Source organism: Nannospalax galili, unplaced genomic scaffold (genome assembly GCF_000622305.1).
Source record: "Nannospalax galili isolate Female #2095 unplaced genomic scaffold, S.galili_v1.0 scaffold907, whole genome shotgun sequence".
NCBI classification, from domain to species: domain Eukaryota; kingdom Metazoa; phylum Chordata; class Mammalia; order Rodentia; family Spalacidae; genus Nannospalax; species Nannospalax galili.
Window position 1 is genome coordinate 411,833 of NW_008357958.1, and position 21,152 is coordinate 432,984.

At 37.2% G+C, this 21,152-nt stretch overlaps 1 protein-coding gene across 2 annotated transcripts in view; it reads left to right on the forward strand.

The window, feature by feature from the left end:
- Window positions 1-21,152, forward strand: part of Ap3b1 (adaptor related protein complex 3 subunit beta 1) — a gene marked incomplete at its 3' end in the record, with an annotated part of 255,901 nt that overhangs the window by 224,723 nt on the left and 10,026 nt on the right. For both annotated transcript variants that reach the window (XM_008855981.3, XM_029557630.1), the window contains 2 exon segments: window positions 6,751-6,982; window positions 12,681-12,765. In XM_008855981.3, coding sequence (XP_008854203.1) covers window positions 6,751-6,982; window positions 12,681-12,765 — 317 coding nt within the window.

The following is a 21,152-nucleotide window of genomic DNA, read 5'->3' on the forward strand; positions in this document are numbered from 1 at the left end:
TCAAAAATCATTATCTTCAAGCATTATTTTTCATCCTATCCTGGTCATGTAGATTATATGGTGCTTATACCTGAATCTGGATATTTCTTGAGTGTGTTTCATACAAGCCCTTCTCATCAGTAAGTTGTCCTTTGTGTATATTTTTAGAGATAATTTTTTTTCATTTGTTCATAATTATGTATATCAGTAATAGACATTTTCAAGTCAAGTCATTTCCTAAACCCAATAAATATTGATATCGATAAATCTCTACTTATCACATTATGCTGTGGTAAGCCTTTTTAGGAAATGTTATAATTGAATACCTAGCATCAAATAAAGTGTAGCTATATCTACTAGGGGTGTATTATTTGGAAATTCTATGATTACTTAAAAGAGTAAAGTATGCTTTGAGTTCTAAAAAATGGATAAAATTGTATTCTTAAGTAGAAAGTAGATGGAAAGCTAGATAATAAGCATAAGCAAATAATATGCTGTGTTAGAAAGGTATTAAACAACCTGAGTGTTGTGTCTCATGCTAGTAATCCCATCACTCAAGAGGCAGAGGCAATGGATCTCTGTGAGTTGGATGCCCAGCCTGGTCTGCATAACAAGTTCCAGGCCAGCCAGGGATACATAGTAAGACTCTTCTAAAGCAAATGTGGGAAAAGGAAAGGAGGAATCAGGAGGAAATGCAATTATATTAAACTATAGTAAACCCTATTAAGAAGGTAACATTGAGGGCTGGAGAGGTGACTCAGTGGTCAAAAGCACTGACTTCCCTCTCAGAGGATGCGAGTTCAGTTCTTAGCACCCACATGGAGTCTCAAAACCGTGTTATTCCAGTTCCAGGGGATCTGATGCCCTCTTCTGACCTCCATGGGTACTGCATGACACAGGTGCACTTACTTACATACACAAAATAAAAATAATAAAATATTTAAAAAAAAAAAAAAAGAAGAAGGCAGGGGCTGGAGAGGTAGCTCAAGGGACTAAGAGCACTTGCTGTTCTTCTAGAGGACCAGGGTTCAACTCCCAGCACCCACATGGTGGCTCAGTCTCGATCTCTGTCACCATCTTCTGGCCTTCGCAGGCACTTACCCCCCTCCCCCCAATAAACATACTGGACATGAAAACACTTGTACAAATAAAAAAGTTATTTAAAATAAAGAAGGCAACATTGGCCCAAAGACATCTGAGCTAAACCATGTGAGTACATGGAGAAAGAACATTCTAGCTGAGGGAATAACATAGTATCAAGGCATATGGTAGAAGCATGGCTATTGTGTAAAGGGAATAAGGAAGTCAGTGTGGACTGGACTGGAGTAAACAGTGGCTTCAGGAGTACTAAGAAGTGGTATCAGCAGGGATCCTAGCATCATAGGGCTTCCTGGGCCTCTTAAAGGATTTTTTTGAGAAGCAAGGCCAATTAGACAGCTGCCAGGTAATGCCGATAGAGATGGCGGAAGCTCAGAATGAGGTAGCAATAGTGGATGAAACAGCAGCCACATTCACTCAGTTCACTCAGCTGATGCTTCCTCTTCTCTCCCCTCACATGTCAACTCTGGCTTCTCTGACACTACTGTGCCTACCTGTTGTGGCATTTACATACTGCTTGATTTACCTAGTTTTCCTAAGCTAAACAATAAATGTTTTGTGGACTAGACTACTTTTTCTCTCTACTGTAGTATTTAGTAGAGTGATGACAAAACTAATTCAATAACTGTTAGATGAAAAGAAAGAATAAGTGAATGATAATTGCTATTTTATATTTCTTAGTCAGAAAGCCCTGAGATAACTAATTCTTGCTTTCTTGCATGAGATCACCTTTATTCCCAAGATGCCTATGAGAGAGTTAGCTTTGAAGGACAGAGAAAGACAATGTTGTACGTTATTGTTGGTTTAGGCCTTGCTCTGTAACTCCAATGTGGAATTCCAGTGGTGGATGATCTGTCCTCGGGATCACTTTCCTCTAGAAGATAGGATTAAAAGTAAGCTATTTATTATCTCTATAAAAGTATTCATTTGACTGCTTTTCACCTGCAGAAATGGCAAGTACATAAGGCTCAGTGTAATCAAAGGCCATCCCTGTGGTATAAATTGAATTCTTAGCTCCCATCCATTTCTTCAGTCAGTGGCCATCTAACAACCAAATGTGGTATATTACTGAGCACTAATTGATCACTTAGCTGTTTAAAATAAGTAGCTCTGAGAATTGTTGAATAACAAAAATAAATTATTAACTATATGTGCATATCTATACACATGAATGAATGAATGGATGGATGAATGAGTAAATATGAATGAGGAGATAGCCCAATCAGTAATGTGTTTGCTGTGTAGCATGAAAACTTGAGATCAATTTCCAGGACCACATTAAGAAAAGTTGAGTGTGTGTGTGTGTGTGGTAGCACAAGCTTTTAATCCTGATAGTGTGGAGGTGGAGACAGGTGGATCCCTGGAGCTTACTAGCCAGCAGCTTAGCCGAATTGGAGATCCAAGGCCAATGCCCTTTGCCCTCTGTCTTCCATATGTACACACACACTACACAACATGCATGTATACCCACATAAATATGTGTATACACAGTATGCATGTGTAATATGTATACATACACACATATAAACACAAGCATGTATATTAATGTAGTGGTTTGAATGAGAATGTCCCCTGTAGGCTCCAAGTATTGGGAAATTTTGTCCCCAGTTGGTGGCACTGTTTTGGGAGGTCTTAGAAGATGTGGCCATACTGGAGGAAGCACGTCATTGGGAGCAGGCTTAGAGAATTCTTATGCTTTTTGGAATTTCCAGTCACACTCTGCTTCCTATGCCTGCTTGAAGATGTAAGCGCTTAGCTTCTGCTCCTACTCAAGCCACCTCTACCCCACCATGATGAGGTCTAATTCCCTGGAACTATAAGCTAAATAAATTCTTCCTTTTATAAGTTCCCTTGGTCATGGTGTTTCTGTTACAGCAATGGAAATGTAATACAATTAAACTGCAGAGTTTGAGATGTGCCAATTTCATGGATAATGATGGCAGACACAAGACATGTGGGTTGGGCTCAAGGAAGTTCATTACAGCAGTCTCCGTAGCCAGAGTAATGTCACTTCCAGCCTTTCTCTGAGCCCCAGTTCCCATATCAGCAAGGCCAAAATATTGAACCAAAGTCTTGCTTTTCTGCCATGATTAAATATATTCATATTGTATATGTAACTTGCTGAAGGACTTACAGTGCCCACTATGTTAAACAAAAGGGTAGTTATGTAGATACTGAAAAAGACAGGCTCACTATGACTCATGTGAACTTGGGAAACATTTTCAGTAAGTCTCTTTCTGTAATTAAGCATAGGTTATATAACTTCTATCTGAAGTCCTTAGGCCTAGCTTTGTTTTGGAGATTTTGGAGTTTTTTAGATTTTGTAATCTTTGAATAGACTTGATTGAACTCCAGAATGCTCCAAAATCCAAAATGCATCATGTCAGTCTAAAATGTTTCAGATTACTGAACATTTGGGATTTGTTAATTAGAGATGCATATCCTCTAAGCACTGTATGTATTATCATCATAGCATGCCACTTAAAATCCTGTGTGCTGTGGATAGGTCCATAGTTATTATGGAGAACCTTTGAAGATTATCTACAAGGATCTTTTCTTATATGTTGAGTTCAGTAGGAAATTATTTTTATCTTGAACTTGATTGTGTGAAAAAAATGAATGCCAAGAATTGTCCTTTTTTTTTTCTTTACAAGTTTCTTAGCATCTTTTTATAACAATCATAGTAAATCTACAGAATTTTGAGAGTACATAGAAAAATTAATGTTTGGACCATATGTTCAGGATTAGGCAGAGAGAGAATCCATAATCCAATCAGAACATATGATGGCTCTTGAGTGGCTAAATGCATATCCTCTAAGCACTGGGTGTTGTGTGGTGCTATGAATACTAGCTCCCGGCTGCTTGTACACCAAACCCCTACTTCTCTTCTGCTCTTCTGCTATCTGTGTTACTCAGCTTTCTGTTACTCTAACCAATACCTGAGATTACTTTAAAGGAGAAAAAGTTTATTTTAGCTCACAGTTTTGTAGGCTTCTATCATGGTCAGTAGACCCAAACCAAGACACCATATCATGGCAGGAAGTAGGTGGTACAGCAAGCTGCTCACCTCATGGCAGCCAGGAAACAGGAAGAATTAGAGGAAGAATTGGTGTTCTGTCCCCAAGGGCACATTGTCAGTGACCTAAAACTTCCCAGTAGGCCCTACTCTTAATGATTTCCACCACCTTCCAGTAGTGCCAAGCTGAGGACGATGCCTTTAACAGGCCTCCAAGGAGATTTAAGATCCAGACTACTGCACTGCCCTATTCTGCACTTGATTTTCCAACTTCCAGATCACCTTCCTTTCTGTGTTTCAGCCTTAACTTTCATTTCCTGTACTGTATACAGGCCTTTTATGACGTTTCCAGAAGAGTAAAGCTACCTACTCAATATCATTTAAATGGCTTGATGATGTACATCTCAGAAATAGTGTAGATAAAAAATGAGAACGGATCAGGTCTTCAGTGGGCTTATCTTGTATTAAGGGAGTCAACATGAAATACTGGAAAATATCACTAGTCAGTTTAGAGTGATTGTTGTGAGTTGAACGGTGTGTAAATTTGGGGGAGAAAAATCATTCTTGCTGAATAGAAATCTACAAATATAAAATCTCTATATTTGAAAACTTATGAAAGGACTTAAATTTCTTGAACAATAAAATAGCAGTGTTCTAAAAATTGTTTTTAACATTTTACTACATTTTAATTTACTCTGTGTGTGTGGGCAAATGCCACAGCACACTTGTGTGGAGGTCAGAGGACACCTTGGGGGAAGTTAGTTCTCTCCTTCCACCATGTGAGTCTTAGGGATTGAATTTAGATCATCAGACTTGGCTTTTACCCACTGGGATATCTCATAGGCCCCAATTTGGTTAAGTTTGTTTGTTTGTTTGTTTGTTTGTTTGTTTGTTTGTTTGTTGAGAGAAGGCCTTGCTTTGTGTACCACAAGAGGACTGCAAACTATGAGCTTAGCCTCCAGAGTTGCTGTGGTTGCAGATATATACCACTATTCAAGAAAGAGAAGCTATACTTAGAAATAAAAGCACTTAGAAAGCTTAAATGCTAGACTACTGGGCTAGGCATGTGACTCAGTGGCAGAGTGCTTGCCAAGCACCTTTGAGGTCCCACATTTGATCCCCAGCACTACAGAAAGCCAAAGTAAAACAAATGATAGACCGTTTATTGTTGTCATCAGAAAGCTAACATGGAATGAATAGGCCAGTTTCTCTATTACTTTATATGAACAAAATTTAAAGTGTAAGCAGCTGTTTGTTATATTTTACAAATAAATTCACAGATGTTTACAGTGGTTATTTTAAATTCCAATATTTGTAAGTTGATAATTTTGTGAATACTGTGTTCTCATGATGCATAGCTTTATTATTTCCTATATATCCTATTTAGCACTTTGATTTTTGTTGAATGTAAATTGTTAATAGCGTTACTAATTTATTGACATTAAAAGGTATTAGTAGCAAGCCTAATATGTTTGCAATACTTAGACATTGAAGTCTAAAATTCAGTGGAAGGGTAAAGAGATGATTAGCCAAGAAAATATTGAGGGATTATAATTGGATATTACTTGATCTCATAGTAAGTATGTTAGTTATTTTTTAAAGTTCCTTGACAAAATACCAGATAGAATTTAAAGGAAGAAAGATTTGATGGAAAGGCATGGCAGTAGGCACATGTAGCAGCTGATCACACTGCCGAGGTCAGGAAGCAGAGAGATGCACCCTGCTGCTCCACTCACTTTCCTTTTTATTTAATTCCAGACCCCAGCCCATGTGATGGTGCTTCCAGTATTCAGGGTAGATGTTCCCTCCTCAGTTATGTATCACTAGAAACTCCCACAGTATGTCTCCTAAGTGATTCCAAGTCCTCTTCAGTTTACAGTGGAGACTAATCATCACAACAGGGAAGATCTTTTTAGTCAGTTAACGAAGAAACCATCTTAAAGTAAAGTTTATAGTGGAGGAAATTCAAGGCAAAAAAAAAAAAAATGTTCAAGATTGGCCACTCAGAAAGTTCAGACAGGAGGATCACAAGTTCCAGACCAATTTGTGTTACATAGTGAAAACCTTTAAGAAAATGTTTAAGGAGTTAAGGTTGAAAATTAAGGCACAAGATGTAGAGATATCCTATAGTTGAAACATCTAAGAATACTAACTGAAAGAGTCCTAAAGCTAATTATAAATTTAGCAAGGCATCCACTTATAAAGTGTTTAGGGGGGAAAGTAGCAACAAGGCTCACATAGTGTTTTGAAAAGGAATATATTCACAAACATGGGGCGCACACCTGCAATCACAGCTCGCAAGAGGCTAAGACAGGAAGACCCCCAAGATCTAGGCCCACCTAGGATGCAAAGTGAGATGCTATCTCAAAAAATATATTTTTATATGACTGAGACTTTTCATATTAAAATATTTTAATTAACACCTACAAAGTACAATAAAATTTTAATACTGCTTTGAAGGCATTTATTTTACATTTTTATGTCATTTCTCAATAACATCTATGTTTGTGATACTTCCAGTATTTGTTAATATTGTAGTTTGTATAATAACGTAAGGAAAATACAATAAATGTTACAAATGTTTGCTTATTTTCTGAAAGAAGTAGTGATCGTGCTCACTAACTTATCTTTTCATTTCTTTCTTCCATGTGCAATAGGTCAGTACACCTGTCTTTGTGCCAACAAAAACACATGTGCTACTTCATCGAATGAGTGGAAAAGGACTGGCTGCCCAGTATTTCTTTCCAAGACAACCTTGCATTTTTGGTGATAAGATGGTCTCTGTACAAATAACACTGAGTAACACTTCTGATCGGAAGATAGAAAATATCCATATAGGGGAAAAAAAACTCCCTGTAGGCATGCAAATGCATGTTTTTAACCCAATAGGTAAATATTAATTCTCATTTAAAACTTGGTAACCAAATGTTTTCATTTCTAAAGCAGATAGTTTCATAAAAAGGCAAAATACAGCATTATTGTATTGACTATTAGCACACACATAAGTGTATATGTGTGTGTGTGTGCGTGCGTGTGTGTGTGTGTGTGTGTGTGTGTGTGTGTGTGTGTACTTGTGTCTTCCCCAGGATCCTAGGCAAATCTCTATAATTGGGCTACACTCTCAGCCATTTTCCCTTTTTCAGCTACATTTACCATATAAGAGAAATGTTTATCGTCACCCTTAGTGAACCAGATCCCAGCAGTAGTGATCCCAGTAGTGATGAGAGGGAATCAAAATTGCCATTGGGTTTTACCTATCTGTATCACCTTCTCTCACCTCTCCTCCTGGTCAGCCTTCTTCTTTGTATTAAAAGCAAGAAAACTAGTCTGCCTCTTTGACTGTAATACCTCTCATAGCTCAAGCCCCTTTCCTGATTCCTTTCACATTCCCTAAGTTGAAGAGTGAAGGGAGCCAAGGCTGGGAGGATGTTCACTGCTCTGCTTGCCTTCCTCTTCATGTGTGGAATATAGACTACTCCATGGTATGTGACTGCATTTATCCACGTGTTAAAATTTTTTTAAAATGTAGCCAGGTGTGGTGGTGCACACCTTTAGTCCCAGAACCTGGGAGGCAGAGGCAGGTGGATCTCTGAGATAAGGTCAGCCTGGCTTGCATAGCAAGCTCCAGGCCAGCTGGGGCTACATGAAGACCCTGTCTCAAAAAGACCAAAAAAAAATTTTTAATGTGTTTATTTACATGTATGAATGTATTGTCTGCATGTATGTAAGTGTACATGTGCATGTTGTGCCCACAAAGGCCAAAAAGGCATAGGATCCCATGGAACTGGAGTTATGGATGGTTGTTAGCTCCCATAAGGGTGCTAGGAACTGAATCTCTGGAAGAACAGCCAGCCAGTGCTCTTAACTGCTGAGCCATCTCTCCAGCCCCAGTTTTCAAATATTTTTAATCTGTTACCATCACTTAAGAACCAATCTGTTTTCACACTCAAGATACAAAAAAGAAGACATCACTTTTCCTGGAAGAAAGTATAAGGTACAGCAGTGCTGACCCATTATACCACATGCTCCTGAGCTATGGCTGCCCTCCACCCAGTATGTATTTCCCACATGCCCAGCAGAGTGTGCAGGGCCATCTGCTGTGCCCCTTGCCATTTTTAAGTATTTTTCCCTTATCATACCATCTAAAAATTAAATGTAACAATTATGTAATTAATTTGAAGTGGTAGGATGTCTGTCTCTGTTCTGTTTTTTAATATGTGGAGATAATCCTAAGGTGTAATTGGGAGAAGCTTCTGGAAAAATCTTGATGAAAAGCGATGGAAGTTTGTGATCTGAGACTATAGCTCAGTTGATAGAGTGCCTGCCTAACATGCATGAGGCTCTGGGTCGATTTCTAGCCCAGCCTAAACCAGGAGTGGTATCCCAGCACTCAGGAGGTAGAGGCAAGAGGATCAGAAGTTCAAGGGCATCTTCAGCTACAGGAGGCAAATCTAAAAAAAAAAAAAAAGTGATTATCAGTTTGTGTCATTATAGCCTTGAGATATTACTATCAGCTTCTTTTTATAACACTTCAGGTAAGCAAAGTCTTTTGACTGGGAAAATTTTTTCTTCCTACTCTATCTCATGTAACTGTTCTAGTTTTCTCCATCTGTGCTCTGGCATTATGGCAATCTTTCCATGAAATGTGTAGTAAACAACATCATGTTTCATTTGTGTTATATTTTTCACAGAGGAGTAAAATGATTTCTAAAAAAAAAAGCCTAGTACATTTTTGTAAGCAACCAAAGTGAAGTGGAGTTAAAGAAAGTGATTTCAGGATACACAATGCCATTACTTTGTATTTCAATCATTAAGGCATAATTTAAATACTGCACAGTATCCTAATTTTTATTGGATTTTGTGAAGTTAATATAATGCTAAGGAATTAACAGAATATAACAATTTGCAGTCTTTTTTTACTGCTTATAATCTAGCCTTTTTTTTTTTACCTAGTTTAAAAATTAGTTTAGTTTAAGAAGTGTCAAGTAGCTGATATATGGATTGTCTGAAGGTTGAAAATGTTATCCAAAGGTTAAAACAGTAGAACAGTATTAATGTTTCCTTGGGCTGGCATAATGAGCTGATGAGTTGACCTTTTATTGGCCTATGTAGAATAGAAGAAATAAATATAATAAATTTCATAGTATGACCTTAGCACAGAATTAAAATATGAATGCATACCATTGCCTCAATACTGGTTATAGGCTTTTCATTCTTAGGCAAATTTTTGTGACCACAATACTTCATTCTTTTTGTTGACTTTATTGAGCATGGTTAAGGTAGAGTTCTTTTCCATGCAGTATATTTGTGTGTAACACAACCTAGACTCTCAACAATAGAATATAGCCAGTTACTATGTGTGATATGTTAAATTAGTCCTCCAAATACATTTTAAAGAGTACAACAAAAAACAAATATTTTATATTTTGTTTTTGTGAAATAAGGGAGTCGATGTTTTATTCATTAAATGTGTGCACACGTTAAAGGATCTATAATGTTTTCTTATTTGTCATAAATCTGTTTTCTTTTGCCTTTAATATCCTATGAATTTTGTCTGAATGTTGCCTTTCTTTTAGCATGAAACTGGATTCCTTGCAAGAATATTAGACTTACTTGCCATGTTTTCCAAAGAGACTAAGAACATAGGAAATTTAAGGTGAGGGGAGACATAAGGAATTAGCTTTAAGCTATTTCCAGTGCATAGCAGCAAGTCCAGAAGCAATGTCCAAATATAGTCACTTAATTGGGTAAGCTTTACCAATTTGGTAAGCTCCAAATATTATAAAAATCCATTATATGAATAATTTTATGCTGATCATTTTGTTCTTGAAGCGTTCATATAATAAAACATGCCATTGATCATGAACTGTCCTCCAAAATTAGCATGGCACTAAGCTCACAGTTCATTATCCTAAGACTGAAGAGAGTATCAAGCAGTGTCAAAGAGTGCTATCAACAGGACATCTTGAGAACTGTCACTTCCTCAAATGAAATACAGAGTACATGATGTACAGAGATCTAAACTGTGAATGCTATCATGTCTGAGAGATGACAGAATTTGTTACCTAGTGTGGTGTCAGATACAAACAAGGCCAAGCCCCAGTATAGTTATAGCACAGATGATGTTAGGGATTCACTAAAGGAAAGAGCCTTAGGGCCGGGATATAGCTCAGAAATAGAGTGCCTGCTTACCTAGGTTCCACCTTCAGCATGGGAAAGAAAAGAGAGAAGCCATGAACACTAAGACTGACAACTATGAACTGATGCCAGTGTGTAACTGTAGAAAAGATGAAAATATTTGTGGGCATGCATATAAAAATATGTGTGTGTGTACAGAAAACCCAGTTGCCAAAGTTTTAAGCAGCAAGGCTTAAAGTACTTGAATAGCTAGCCCAGTAAAATGTTTAAAGTTAAATAAACAAATGAAATTCAAACTAGAATCAGCAAAGCAACACAGATATCACTGAGCAAACGAATAGCGTTTTGAAATGAGTTTCAAGCATGGGCCATCTTATAATGCCTAATCTAAAGTAAACCTGTGAGATACAAACACAATTTTATATAGCAGCTCTTTGGATTATTCTTTTGTCCTGTCTAGTCCATCATCTCTGTCTGTGGTGAGTTCTAAGTGACCAATCATACTTACCAACAAAACCGTAGGTTAGTAACTGTCTACTGAAATAGTGTGCTTGCTAAAATATAATGACATCCTACAAGATGTATACAGGATAGATAAAGCTAAATAAAAAATCTACTATATGATACGGCTGCAGTTATACTGAAAACTTTGAGTAAAGTGAAATCAAAAGTGGATGGTTTCTAACTTTAGAATCATAAGCAGACTGAAAATTTGTAATTGTCTTAAATCTTCTTTTTCTGCTGGGGGAGAATAAAGGTCTTCTTTTTCAACTGGAAAATAAAAAAGAAAACTACAGTATTGTATACTCAGATACTTATTTCCCATACTTGGTTAGATGACAGTTGAAGCTTCAGAATTTTCAAATATATAAACGCCATTTAATCTTTTATAAGTTCAAAAGTCCAATACCTGGAAGGCTGAAACAGGAGAATTGCCTTGAGCTCTAGACCAACTGGCATTACATTGACATTTCAAGACCAGTCAGGACTTCCCAGCAAGATCCTGTCTCAAAAACAAAAACAAAAGGTCCATTGCCTATGGAGAGAGTATGGTAAGCCATAAAATTTCTCAGGAAAGGATTTGCCTCACTTCTTAAAAGAAGAAACCTAAATGGCCAGTAAACAACTTGAAAAAGTATTCACCATCTTTAGCCCATCAGAAAAATGCAGATTAAAACTTCTTGGATATTCCATCTCACCCTGTCAGAATGGCTATCATCAGAAAGACAAATGGCAGCAAATATGATAAGGATGGGGGAAGGAGGAACCCTTTATACACAGCTGGTGGAAATGTAAACTGGGGCAGCCACTGTGAAAGTTAGTGTGGAGATTCCTCAAAAAGCTGAACAGAACTACTGATTACCCACTATACTACTCTGAGTTATAGACCTAAAGGACTCTTAAGTCAACATACATACAACAGAGATACTTGGGTATACATATATATTGCTACACTATTCACAGTAGCTGAGAAATGTAACCAGCCTAGCTGTCTATCATGGCTGGATGGATAAAGAGAAAGTGGTACATATATATACACAAGGGAACTTTCCTCAGCTGTAAAGAGAAATGAAATGACAATTACAGGAAAATGGATGAAACTAAACTAGAAATCATTATGTGAAACAAAACAAGCCAGACTCTGACAAATAAAACTACTTCTATTTTCTCTCCTGCAGATTCTGTGTGTGTGTGTGTGTGTGTGTGTGTGTGTGTGTGTGTGTGTGATGAAAGTAGAAAGGCCATAGGAGGGCAAGAAGAAATCTTTAGAGGGAGGGATAAGGGAGGATAATGGAATCCATGTGACATGAAAACAGAAAGGAGGAGTATTTGAGAATTTGAAAGAGTCCACAAAAGAGGGGCAGTTGGAAGGGGAAAGGCAGTGAGAGGGGATGAATAAAAACTAGTATAATTCTGAGTGCTGTAAGGAAACCCACCACTTTTTAAGCTAACTTTAAAAATGAATTTAGGGGCTGGAGCGATGATTCAGCAGTTAAGAGCAGAGGATCCAGATTTAGCTCCCAGCATCCACATGGTAGCTAACAACCATCCGTAACTTCAGTTCCAGGGAATATGACTCCCTCTTCTGGTTTCCACGGTATTGCACACACATGATGCACTTACATACATGGAGGCAAAATACTCATGCACATAAAATAAAAATCAATTAAAAATTTTAATGATTTTATTTCAAATAAGGGTGAAAAAGGAGAGCTGTCTCAAACCAGTAGATATGTTTGTTTTAATATGTGAAGAATTAACTTGTGAAAAGTACAACTTCAAGCAGAATAATGAGATTATAATTTCCTTTAATATTCTTAGTTTAAAATGTTTCTCATAAAGCAGTAATTTATCTGTTTTAATCAAAGGCTACATGAGTATTCAGTATTTCATTTGCCTCTTTTTCACACCCTGTGTGTTTTCATGTCTACATTATCTTATTTCCTAGACTCTCTTGAGCCTGAGGGATCCATTACAGTTTCAATGGGTATTGACTTCTGTGATTCTACACAGACTGCCAATTTCCAGTTGTGGTAAGTCCAATTGTTCTTCAGTTTCTTATATTACCTGTAAAGGATAGCAAATCAAAAGCTAGACTTGCAACAGCATTTTCTGTGAGAGATGAAACATTTAAACAAATGTGTTTTTCCTTGACAATGTGTTACTGCCGTGGAATAGTTTATAAATTATGTACAGTATGGGTATTTTCATTATTTCTTAGACACCTAGCCATGAATGTGCCATGTATAATTGAAATCCATAGTTTGTTGGTAAGAGAAAGAAAACTGTTACTAAATGTTTTTTTTTTACTTATTTAATACAATAGTTTAAGAAAAGTTAGAAGAAATTAAAAGTTAATCATATTATTGCATAGCCCAGAGAAGGTACCTTTGGAGGCAGGTATCATTTTGAGATGTAGTGAGTTTCTTAGGTAGAATGTTACTGATTCTAAACACACATATTTTTCCCTTTTACTTAGTTTATAAACTACTCAAGAGGATATTTATAGTTAACTAAGATGTCATAACAAAATACTATTGTATAATTTATTTTACTTTTAGATTTTCTTTTCACATAATGTTTTATGAACTTCTGATGACATCCAGAGGCCATTGGCAAGTTAGCATGAAGCTAATACATCTTTGAAAATTACCCTTCAATTCCTTTGTTTCATATTTTTCTGATACAGTATATAACTTGGCTTTTGTGTGGAAGTTACCTTTTTTCTTAAAAAAATTAAAATATTTTATGTATCTGAATTTTAATAAATTCTGCTCAGCTTGGTGTAGAATTTATTATGACTTAAAAATTTTAAGCTAGAACAAAAACATTTTAAAATAAATGTATAGGTTAAACATAGCAAGTCCTTCATTGTCAGCCTGCCAGTATTCAGGCCCATGTTGCACCTTTTATTGCCAGGAGCCCACAGTGATGAACAGAGCAATGCCGCATAGCTCATCGATTTATGCAGATCATCACCTTTATGTTTTGGGAGGTCTGCCATATTAGTGATATATAAAAACTGATTACTTTTCCCAACATTGCCTAGTAATTGTTTATTATTTTTCTATTAGACAAACAACACAGATCAATATTACTGAATACAGGCTATGAGTAACATCATTCTAAATAGATTTGCCTCCAGCACCAGAGGTATATTCATTTTAATGATTTCGACAATGTGAGCCCAATGACAAAGCTTGTACCGAGTTAGACCAAAATTGAAGCCTAAAACATTCCTTTATCTTACCTGTTTATAATCAGGTGTATTCTTAACCAGATTTTAAAAAATTAATTACAAAGGCTCTTTTTATAGGGTTTTGCACCAAGTTTGCATTTGTTTTCTACGACTGGCCAAGACTCTTTGGAGATGAATATACAATGTAGTGTTTGATTTTTTTTTTAATCTTACATTGGATAGAAAACTGTGAACAGTTTTCTTATTGTCTCTTAAAAATTAATTTCAGGAAACTGACAGATTTATCTCATAGAAAATAGCCTTCTATTATAAACAATTACATTAATGTATTTTTCTTCTGTGAAAGTACACATTACTTAGTTACTTTAGATTTCATTAAGCACAAAAGCATGCAAGATCAAAAATTATTTTTTGTGTGTTCCAAAAAGAGCACTTTGTCTTGCATCAAATGTAATTGATCCTGAAGCAGTGTAATCACAATTACTCACTTTCTTAATTGGCCTGCCCAAAATCAGAAAATGGAAACCGATCGGCAGCGTTTAAATCAATAGCTTCATAGTAGTGCTGGTGGGGGTAGGGAGATAGTGGTAATGGGTAGATCAATTGGTCTTAGGTGCCAATCACTGACTGTGCCTTTTGCATAGTAAGTAGTACCTTTTCCTTAGTGATGTGCTGTAGTAGTCTAAGTAGTTCAATAAAAAGAAGAAGTAAGAATGGCTGAGATTGAATTTTTTTGCCTGAAATATATGAGTTGATACATAAAATTATGGATAGTAAGAGCATATTTGGTTAGAAGTCTTGGGAATCGCTGAGAATGTGGGCTGTAAGCCTTTCAGCCACTCTTCTATGTACAGAAAGAATGAGAAGGAGAAGAAAGTGATCCTGCTTTACTCTAGATTAACTATCATTGAGATTAGGTAGGTATGTGGGTAGACAGCTGGGTCAAGAGAATGACTATGTGCAGCTATGTGATCCCCTGTATTTTTGTAATGCCTCTCTTTCACTTTGAATTTTAAATAGTTACCAAATTAAATCCTTGATTAAAATTATGCAATTAAAAACATATGTAATATCCACAGATAGAGCTCTCCAAAGATTAATGCTGCCTGCATAAACAAATCCCTGTCCTTGTGATGAGCAGATATGAAAGTGTCAGAGGTAGTATGCTTTGGCTGAAGTTAGCTGAAAGCTGAGCACTTGCATCCACCTTTATGTCCAAATGCATTCAAAAGGCAGAAAGTGAATCAGCACAGAGAGAGAGGAGAGAGAGGAGAGAGAGAGAGAGAGAGAGAGAGAGAGAGAGAGAGAGAGAGAGAATAAATGAGAAAATGCCATTAGCTGACCAGAAATTGAAAATTGTTGTCAGTTAGAAAAAAACCAGGAGCAGGTAAGCACTCAGAAAGTGAAAATCACAGGGCCTTAAACATTCATGTGAGAGAACTGCTATCGAGGTAAAACAATTCAAGAGTGTTGAGCACAGAGCAGGTATGTGAAAGGGAAAGTTCAGGGTCTTAAGGTGGTCATGACGGAATTAAAGACCTACTATTTCCAGCCTCCAGTTCCAGCTTTGCATCTAGCCACAGAGAGCACTGAGGCCTAAGAACAGCATTGAGAGGCCAATGAGGGTTGCCTGGAAGGGCTTGATATGGATGTGAGCCCCACAGCAGCACATTAGGGTTTAGGTTTGTGCCCAAGAGGCAGAAATAGTCAGGGATGAAATGAAATGCAGTTCTCTCCTAGAAGACAGTTCTCCCAAATTACCATCCACTGAGGTAAAGCCAACCTCCTGTGTGTTGGCAGGATGGAGCTTCCATTGCCTTCCTGCCTTCTAAGATTATACCCATGTAACCAGTTTCTATCTCTTTTTTATCTTATTTTCTAAGATCTCATAGCTAATAAGTAGTAGAACTTGGTTTGCATATTAATCAAAGCCTACTCCTTCATTATAAATGTAACTGGACAGTTACTAGGTCAGTGCTCTGGAAGACAGGCTCAAGGAAATAACCTGAGGTAGAGACCAAAGCTAAAAATGGGTGGAAAATAGGAAATCAAAGTTAAAGGAATCAATTCATCTCATAGATGTAAGAAATAATTAAGAGAAAGAAGAGTATTTCCCCAAAGAAACACACAAGCCCTCAGATTGAAAGGTCCCATCGAAAGCTAAACAGGGGCCTGGAGAAATGTTAGCTTTTGATGGGACCCTTCCATCTGCTTTCTTCATAATCATAATCACTGGGTCTCCAGTTCCAGGAGATCCCATACCCTCTTCTGATCTGTGCGGACATTGCATGACATGGGTGCGCTTACATACACTCAGTCAAAACACTCAAACACATAAAATTAAAAAAAAAAAAAAAAAAAAAAAAGATCTTACTATGTAACATTAAAGTTCATTGGACTCAAAAAGACTATATTCTGCTGAAAAAAATTTTTAGAACATTATTCATATACCTTCTAGAATACAGAGAAAAAAGCAGTTTACTTAAAAAGAACAGTGAGGAGTGAGATGTTTGTGTACACTCTGAGGACATGGCCCTTAAAATGTTAAGGATATCAAATACATATTTTTTTTCAAGGAAGCAGAGATTTTTATCAGATTACCACTTATAAAACCTTTGTGAAAGATTTACTCAAAGAAATATATTATAGTAGAATTTTCTTTTAAATCTCATATGAAGGAAGGCAGAAAATAAGAAAAAAAAAGCAGTGGGTAAAGATTTCTAACTGTATAGTCTGTTGCTGTGTAACAATAATTATTGACATAATATCAAAAATAAATATAATCATAAACCCAAACCAAAATCTCAACATGGAGCAGTCTGAGAAGTAATGATGGTGCACTCCAGTTCTTGTCGTGTTTCCAAAATGGATTGATGGGTGATAAGGAAATTTAAATATCACTAATGTAATTGTCGTGTGATGTATGGTAGCTTCCAAACACAAGAAGAAGAGGAAGAAGGGTAATTGAACTTGCATCATTTTTCTTCAATAATTATATATGTCTGTATGCAAATATGTGCACATGAGTGAAGGTGCCTTCAGAGGCCAGAGGTGTCTGATCCCCTGGAGCTGGAATCACAGGTGTTTGTGAGCTGCCTGATGGTGGTGCTCGGAATCGAACACAGGTCCTCTGGAAGAGCAGTATGAGCTCTTAACTGCTGAGCCATTGTCTCTGCAGCACCATTTGAAGCATATGTGTGTTTATCAGATGGATGTACCAGAAAAAGGAATAAACATAAAACATTAACTGTTCATTGTACTCTTCCAAGAAAATATGTTATAAACTTTAACTCACATAGATTTAAATTTGTTAATTTATTTTTATTTTATGTGTATGAATATATCACCTCCTTGTATATAAGTGCTCCCATGTCATGCAGTGCCCACAGAGTCAGAAAGAGGGCATTGGAGCCCTAGAACTGGAGTTATGCACAGTTTTTAACTGCTATGTGGGTGCTTGGAACTGAACCCCAGTCCTCTGTAAGAGCAGCCAGTGCTCTTAACTGCTGAGCCATCTCTCTAGCCCCAGGTTTAAATTTATAAAGAAGAAACTGTTATAAATAATAGAAAACATGGAAGCATCTTCAACAGACAACAGAATACATAAGGAACTCTCATAGTCCATAAGCAGGAACCCAGTAGAAAAGTGGAAAGGCTAGTCATAGGAAGCTTATAAGAAAATAAATTTAAATGACCATAAGCCTAAAAGGTTGTCTAACATGAGTAGTATTTAGAGAAATAAAAATGGAGACATTTCATCTATCACATTGATTGACAAAAATTTCAAAATATTTTTAATATCTGGCATTGATAAGCTGAGGAATAGCCTATATTCTTGAGTAATGGCTTGTAGACCCTACAGTGACACCACCTTTCTTAGGAGAATTTGGCATTGTCTACAAAAGTGATAAATATTCATACTTTTAACTTTAGGAATGTCTTTTGTAGCATACCAAGTCCAGAGAAGTATTTGTATTTGTTTAGAAAAAAATCTGTGAGGAACTAAAGAGGTGGCTCAGTGGCTAAGAGCGCTGGCTGTTCTCGCAGAGGACCCAGATTCAGTTCCCAGCACTCACATGGCAGCTAACAACCGTCTGTAACTCCAGTTCCAGGGGACCAATGCTCTCTTATAGCCTCTGTGGGCATTGCACACATGTGGTATACTTAATACATGCATGCAAGGCACTCATACACATAATGTTTTAAAAAATAATTTTTAAAATAAAAAGGTGATATATTCATATTGTATATTCATATTGTATTTGAGTGCCTATGATGCCCTATGCTGGGTATTTTATTTCATTTAATAGTTAAACTATCTCTGAAGTAGTCACTGTTTTCACTTTGTAGACAAGGAAACTTGAGTCTCAGAATTGGTAAGCTAAGCTTGCACATTATATTTCTCTTATCTTAAAAATTTACCAGTTTGGATTGTGTCTGTGAAATAGAGCTGTATATAGCTCAAGTATATACAATACAGCTAATGTGTAACAAGTAGAGTCTTATCTCGCATTAAACTATTATGCCATCTGATCTTGTACAGCCATTTAGAGCTGTCTTTTTTTTTTTACTTGCACATCTGTGTTTATTGCAGCACTATTCACAATAAGCCAGGTTATGGAGTCAGTCTAGATGTCTGCCAGCAGATGAATTGATAAAGAAATATGATTTCTTTTTTCTTTTTAATTTTTTGAGAATTTCATACATGAGGTACTGTATTTACGTCATTTTAGGGCTATCTTAACAATGGCACTTTATTGATCTGGTAACAATTCTAATAAATTTACATCTATCATTAGTCATCCATCTCAATAGTCCTTATCTGTGTTGAGATATACATGCATAGAAATGGGGATCTTGATTTCTTTCATGCTAAACCAAAGGAAATGTGAAGAAAAGAGGACAGGAAAGGATAGTTGGGGCCGGCAAGATGGCACTTGCTGTGCAAAGCTGATGACCTGAGTTCGGTCCCTGGATCCCACATAAAGGAGAGAATCAACTCCACAAGATTGTCTTCTGGGTTCTGCATATGCACTGTGGCACATGCACCCCCTCCCCATCATACACACAATAATTATTTTAAAACATTTTTGGAAAAAACAAACAGAAAAAGAGGCAAAAATGATAGAAAAGCAGTGTGTAGAAAAATGAAGGACATTTTATAATACTCATATACACAAAAAAAGTTTCTTCAAAATAGAAAGAAAGCATTCCATCTCAGTTCACTGGAAACCAAAACCTGCTTAGAAGATGAGACCGACAGCATGGCATGTCCAAGTAGAGTTTTTTATTCTGCTAGGCGTAGCAGAAACCAAATTAGTGGCTTAACCAAATAGGAGTTTATTACTGATGTCTTAGAACAAATACAGAGCTCACCATTGCCCAGCTGGGGGCCAGCTCTGCAGGGTCTACAGAGTCTAAGGTCCCCCTTAGGGTTTCATGTGCTAATTCCATTATGATGGGCCTTGAGTCTTCATGACCTCATGAAGGCTTCTCTGTTTGCAGACTTCTGTCTGCATTCTAGACAGAGACAGAGCAGGGAACGAAAGAGAGGAGGGGATAGTGAAGAAGAGGGATAGATCAAGAAGAAACCCTGGCTGTGTCAGAGAAACAGAAGTTTGCCAGAAATTTCCAGTGGATGTCTGCTTGTGCTTCATTGGACATTACTGGGTCACTTATTCACTGTGCTACGAGAAGCTAAGAAATGTTTCGTTGGGGAACACTGTCAGGAAAGAAGAAAGAGCAAATAGACATTGAGTGAGTGGGTAGCAATGTCTGCCTCTGGAGTGTTTTGGTTCTGTTACACTTACCTCCAAAGACCCACTTAGGACACTCTTCAGCATTTCCATGTCACTGGACTCAGAAAACAGAATGCATCTGCACCATGATCAGTGCGCCCAGCCAGTTTGTATCTACTGTTCCCCAGCACATTGCATGGTGCTAGAAGAAGCACTTCAGGATCACTTTCCCCCAGATGTCAACCTCCTGCTTACCCACCTAGACTTTCCCAGAGACCTGAAGCCAGCCTCCCTCCCCTTCTTCCCCACACTCAGCATCCTTCTTTGTCATCAGTGCCACAGAGCCACTTTGAACGCAGAGTATGTGGTATTCTTCAGGAGCCCTGGGAGAGAGCTTTTATGTGCTTAAAAGACAAAAGTAACAGCGCAGTACATAGACCCCAGTGGTCTTCTAGCTTCTAAAGTTTTATACATACTTCTCTTAGTAAAAATATTTTGACTATTCAGTCATAGTAGGTATGTTTTTAAATTGTGTATGTGTGTTTATACATGTGTAAGTGTATGTTTTACTATGCTAACATTTTATATGTACTAAAATAATGAAAACAGGACACTGAAAGGTATAAAAAATTAAACATAATTAGTAGGGGCTTCCCCCTATAGCTCACTGGACTGCCTGTGCCTTCCACTTTGTAGAAGACAGATGTAGCTGGCATCTTAAAGGTTTAGTTTTTATGCCTCATACTAAATTAGTTTGTAAGTCATACATATAGTTCATACAGGTGTGTATACACATCTATCTACTCCTTTTTGGATGTTATATTTCTCTCAATATGAGTTAGTCATCCCTTCCATTGGGTTAAGTACCCTCCATCAAGCATGGATTTTCTGTGTCTATTCTAGGGCAAACCGTTCATCTAGTTCTTGTACTCATCATCCCAAACTCTTTTAAGACCTTGCTCTATCAGGACCCCTCATGTGTATGAGTGTATTGCCTACATGTATGTAAGTGCACTCATGTCATGCAATACCCATGGAGGTCAGAAGAGGGCATTGGATTCCCCTGGAACTGAAGTTACAGACAGTTGTTAGCAACATATGGATGCTGGGAATTGAACCCAGGTCCTCTGCAAGAACAGCCAGTGCTCTTAACCACTGAGCCATCACCCCAGATCCTCAGAGATTTTTTTTTAATTTTTACAAAACTTTATTGAGAATTTCATACATGTATATAAGGTGTTTTGATCAAATCTGTGCCTACTCCCCCTCCTCCAACATTCCCCCCTCTGAAGAGGTAACCCTAAAATCTTTTCAGGATTAGATACAAGGTCCCAAATGCTTTTGACATTTTTGGCCTTGGAACAGAGTATGTTGCTAACAGGCCCGAGAACATTTTGTCTTTTAGCCTAGAAACTGGCTACATTTCTTTGGGGTCTTTTTACCCTAGCTGCCTAGCCAATTCCTACCTCCTATTCTTATCATG